Source organism: Zingiber officinale, chromosome 9A, assembly GCF_018446385.1.
Source record: "Zingiber officinale cultivar Zhangliang chromosome 9A, Zo_v1.1, whole genome shotgun sequence".
Taxonomy (NCBI): domain Eukaryota; kingdom Viridiplantae; phylum Streptophyta; class Magnoliopsida; order Zingiberales; family Zingiberaceae; genus Zingiber; species Zingiber officinale.
This window is the reverse complement of record NC_056002.1, coordinates 104,445,883-104,451,314: the sequence shown is the minus strand read 5'-3', so window position 1 is coordinate 104,451,314 and position 5,432 is coordinate 104,445,883. Positions and strand designations below refer to the sequence as shown.

General features: G+C 35.1%; 1 protein-coding gene and 1 pseudogene across 1 annotated transcript; both read right to left on the bottom strand.

The window, feature by feature from the left end:
- Positions 1-380: 380 nt before the first annotated feature.
- LOC122021661 lies at positions 381-849 on the bottom strand (annotated as a pseudogene).
- A 3,133-nt stretch (positions 850-3,982) lies between these two features.
- Positions 3,983-4,417, bottom strand: LOC122019415 (mannose-specific lectin-like). Its single transcript, XM_042576884.1, has one exon. The coding sequence runs from the start codon at positions 4,415-4,417 to the stop codon at positions 3,983-3,985; it is 435 nt and encodes a 144-aa protein (XP_042432818.1).
- Between the last annotated feature and the right edge of the window lie 1,015 nt (positions 4,418-5,432).

The following is a 5,432-nucleotide window of genomic DNA, read 5'->3' as shown; positions in this document are numbered from 1 at the left end:
AAATATATTTGTGGCATCCTTGAACTGTCCCGTGGCCTTGAGCATTTCTTCCCACCATAGACCACACCTTAAGGCATTTCTTTGACTAGATGACCCAATTTTCTGAATAAAAAATATTAAAAACATCAGAGATCTAGCAAATAAATAAGAAAAACAAGCAGGTTATATAATTTTACTGAAAAACATTCACAAGAAAATATGAAGTGCAACAAATGTGTAAAGATCTATACACAGCACAAACATGTAACAAAAAGACCTAGTTTAGATTATTCTACAGTAGAGTATAGCATAAACATGATATTAATCTTTTTGTATAGAGCACAGTGATGAGGATAGAAATTTGATACTCAAAATGCTGTTTTTCATTTTATTTATTGATGGAATTGAACCCAAATCCATCGCTAAGAATTGACGCCAGATTTACCTTGTTCGCCAACATGCTTGAATTCTTCAACCTGTTTGAAATTAAGCCATGTCTTCACCCACACTTTGGGCTCGTACAGCTTGTTCTCCCCTCCCTCAACTGCCTCCACCGTCAAGTGATGCAGAGTTCCAGCGACAACTTGTTCCCTCGCCTTCACAACACGCGCAAACTCCAGAAGCGCATTCTGCACATCGACAGATCGAAAAACATTGGTCCGGAGAAAAGCCCCAATTTTGGGAGAGAAAAAAATAGTAATTAGGAGGAGCGCAAGACCTGTTTCTTGTTGTGCTCGTCGACGGCAAAGCGAGCGAGCTCCTAGATCTCGGTGCTATTCTCTCTTCCTTCGGATTCCCTCACGTTGCCGACCAACCGTGCCATGGTGGTCGTGGGCGTCCTCTCGCTGTTCGGATCTCGTCGGCCCCTACCTTAGCTGGGAAGAGCGAAGAGAGGAAGGAGGAGGAGGAAGAGAGGATCGGACGAGGAGGCAGAACGGAACGATTTATGCTGCGATTTTGCTTAGAACCGAAGCAGGTGGTTTTGATCCTGCTCGGGAGAGGAAGTGGCGTCGATCCAGGAAGGGGAAGAAGGAAAGGGCGTCGATCGAAGGGGAAGAGGGAGATGAGGCTGAGAGAGATGGTCGGAGGTTTAGGTTTAGGTTTAGGCTGAGAGAAGGGGTGCGATATTGGTTTAGGTATTGGAGGGAACTTTGTGAAGTGTTGTAAATTTTGGCTGGTAGAAAAATTAAATTATTTGGTTTTGGTTCATTAACACCGGATTTTAAAAACCACTGTTAAAACTGGTGTCTATTAACAAAAAAAAGGCGCTCATAGACATCGGCTAAAAAACCGATGTCTACGAGCGAAAATCTGCGCTCATAGACACCGATTTTTAGAAAAACCGATGTAAAAGAAATGAATTTGAAGGGTTGGAACAGCCATATGAACCAGTTTCATAAACTTTTTTCATGCTCACTTGCTTCACTACTCATGAAATTGTGAAGCGGCAACGTTTCTCGTGCTTATTTGGCCATTCTTTTTTTCTATGGCTTTAACTATATTTTATTTTCATAACAGGGAGAAATTGCTGGGTTTGCAAGTTGGGTATGCAGAAAAAGAACCAGGGAGAAATTGCTAGGTTTGCATGGTTGTGGTCTTATAAACTTAATTTTGTGGTTTCATCTTTTGTGGTTGTCATGATTGGATACTTGTGGTCATGTTTGGATAGCTTGTAGTAATTGTATAGAATTGTTTATAAACTTAAGTGAATGTTCACATGTTCCGGTTTTTGTTTGAGACAAGATGTATATATAAATTAAAGACAACTAATCGAATGTATATATGTTGAAAACTATTTTTGTGAATGTATAAATGTTACGTTGTACCAGTTTGTGTGCAATGGCCATGGTTTTAATCGTTGTGAAAAGTACATATATAGACATGCAACTGAATGTACAAAGACAACGATTTTTAACCGTTGTGAAAAGTATTCTAAGACAATGGTTTTAAACTAAATTTTGAAGAAAGACAACAGTGTATATGTTGTTAAAAGTATATCTGCGATCAAATTTTTGCAAAACTGGCAATTACAACAGTTTTATACTGTTGTAGAACTGTTGTCTTTGGTATTAAAAGACAACACTTTAAATCCGTTGCATGACTGTTGTCTAATATGGTCAAAGACAACGATTTTAAACCGTTGTCTTTTACCGTACATTTAACAACAGTGTCAGTTACAACGGGTTTAAAGGGCCTATGACAACGGTTTTTAACCGTTGTCTTTTAATGTTTTTGTTGTAGTGTTATTTTTTAAGTGTTTGTATTGTTGGTACAGTATGGCCGACAAGAGGGGGGTGAATTACCTGTAAGACAAAAACAAAACCCCTTACTGTTCTTTTGACTTGTATTAGTAACACAATTCTAATTAAGCAACAACAATAGATGAAATAACAACTTAAAAGGAAAATAAGTAAGAGACTACGATTTTTACTTGGTTATAACTTAGATGACTGTTAATCCAAGATGATTGCAAAGCTCTACTAAAAATGTCTCTTTTAATGAAGGCAGAGAAGTCTCTTACACTCTTTGAAAAACTCAGAAAGTATCATCTCAACGATCTAGGATTTTAGTAAATTGAGGATTGAAAAATGTTAATTGGGATAAGGTATTTTAACCGGTTCAATTTATTACTTCGACACTTTAAAATTATAAATTATATTTTAAAATTTATTATTCTATCAAATAAATATTATCAAGTAAATTATCATTAAAATTAGAAGTGCAATCATATTTTTTAATATACAAAATCTAAAATGATATTTATTTTGTAAATTTTATAACCGGAGTTGAATAATCACCAAAGTAATCAACTTAAAATAATTTAAAAAATCAATATTTAAAAGTGGGACCGACAATATTAACTTTAAAAAAAATCAATACTTAAAATATTTATCGAATAAATATTATCAAGTAAATTATCATTAAACTTAAAGTTGAAATCCACATTTTTTAAAATCTAAAATCTAAAATCTAAAATGAAATTTAATTTGTCAATTTTATAAGGGAAGTTGAAATAATCACATGACTAATCAATAATAAAATCTATCAATAAAATTCACATAGTTGGTACTTGGGAGGTACAATGTTAATTTTTTTTTTAAAAAAAAAATCAATCTTAATCTTATAACTAATTTGAATATATGTATCGGTTATTTGAAAGGATGTGTCAAGCCGATCTAACCAGAATAATTTATATAAAGGCGGCATCAACAAGGTCTAATAATTACATGTGAAAAATGACTTATTTAAAAAGATGTATTAATTATCCAAATGAGTGTATGTATCTGTTAATGATTAATCGAAAGGGATATATAGCCAAAAAGTTGCCATTTTAAATGGTTCGACAAATAATTAGAGGTTGTCAATTATTCAAAAATGTGCCAACACATTCAAAGAGATTGATTATAGAAGTCGAAGAGGTATCAAAGAGTACATTATCAAAGGATTACCTTGACTACTAGACTATTATATTAACCCAGAAGGAGTGACTCAATTAGAACCTAATTAAAAGATACATCAATAAATTAAATTAAATAGAAGACAATCTCATTACTATCTAAAGAAGAAAAAGCTAGCTACCTTGGTAATATTCTAGAAGATTTACTTACAAGATTTGCGCCCAAAGACAATTGAAAAGTTTAATATTTGTTAAATTTTAAAAAACCTTCTCCTCCAAAATCTCAAATATATAATATTGTTTTATATTATCAAAGTTCGTTGGAAGGTTAATTAGATTCCACCTTGTATTAATTTTATTATTTAATTTATATATGCTATTAGATTTCTTTAATTAATTGTTTTTCTTTTTGCAACGCAATTCAACTTAAAAAAAAAAAAAAGAAAGATAGATAGTTTTTTTTTTTTTTTTGCAACGCAATTCAACTTAACAGTACGTCACGTACAACATAAAAAACGAGGCTAGCCACCATGCATGTAGCTAATTATTTATGCCTCGCTTCATTTTATTTAAAAACTATCCATGCATGGTTCGTGGTGAACCCAACTAATTCTTAGTCGCCATGGCGATCTTCCTGTTCGTGGGTTCATCGTTGGGGATGGTCCATACAGGGCTGCTGTAGATGACGACGTGGCCGTCGCGCTGCAGGACGAGGATGTACTTGCCCTCCGGGCCGTGGGTGCGGCTCTCCCAAACACCGTTTCTTTCATCGTTGAAGATGACGAGGTTTCCGTCGGTCTGCATGCGGGCGAAGCAGTTTTGGCCATCGTCGTTGGTGTTGGTGGCCCACAGTTGCTGGTCGTTGGGATCGATCAGCGCCAGGTTGCAGTCGGACTTCCGCATGATGAATTTATACCCCTCTTCGGTGAGGAATTCGTCGGCAAACAGTTTCTCGTTACCAAGGAGAACGTTGTTGGCCATGGAGGAAGGCAGGAAGAGGCCAAGGAGGAGAGCAGCAGAGAGCATGACAAGGACAGCCATGGTTAATTAAGCTATGGATATCCACTCACTTCAGTAGTCAAGTGATTGCTTGTTTAGAGTATCATGCAACGCCCATCTATTTATAGATGAGGAGGTAATTAAATTGACGGTACTTAAAACTCAAAAACAGTGTCACTTAATTATATTAATGGGAAAAAACAGTTTCAAGAATCATTGCGTACAAATCCATAGTATATGGTCTTGATTATTCAATCATCCGATCCAACTATTCAATTTCGATCCAAGGTACGTATGAGAAAGAGTATGCTCCTGAATTTCAATCCTAAGACCTAATAGAACAACATCCTATATCTTAACTTCATCACCCCGCTCCGAGAGGACTCCTTCACTACAATAAAATTCATATCAAGTGGTTGGGCAGTCGATAATCAAAGTAAATAATTTATCATGGATTTGTAGAGTATGACAAAACTAGCTAGACAATAAATTAATGCCCCTTCACTTTAGGTTCTATTTGAAATGGGACTCATCTATTTTTAACCGTTCATACAGATAAGATATAGAAAAAAGAGAAGCTATTAACAAAAGACAAAAATATATATGTATATATTAACCATTCATATTGATGCGATGCTTATGCTTATGCTAGAGGGGTGATTAACTTCAACAGCACAAACACAATAGTAAGATTTTATTTAGTTCACAACCTTTCAAGTTGCTACTTCAAAACCTAGTCGAAGCATTCTATCACTAATAAATTTTCTTCTTCTCGAAAATCTTTTGGAGATAGAAAAATCTCTTACAATCCCTATTCTTGCAAATAATATTATAACAAGAATACAAATATATAAATGCAAATACAATGAAAGTAAACTACTTTACAAGAAACTTACTATGATCACCGATACCATGATAAGGTACCACGTGGTTAATGAGAAGTTAATAATCTTGTTGAATTGGTAGTCAAAGTCAATAGAAGGTCGCTCCCCCAACTCCGCTCCACTCCCGACTCCATGCCGTCCTGACTCCGTACTGTTGAAAATAATAGGTATAG

Excerpts from the sequence above, each read along its gene's own strand:
- LOC122019415 (XM_042576884.1), bottom strand. The coding sequence starts at position 4,417 with ATGGCTGTCCTTGTCATGCTCTCTGCTGCTCTCCTCCTTGGCCTCTTC.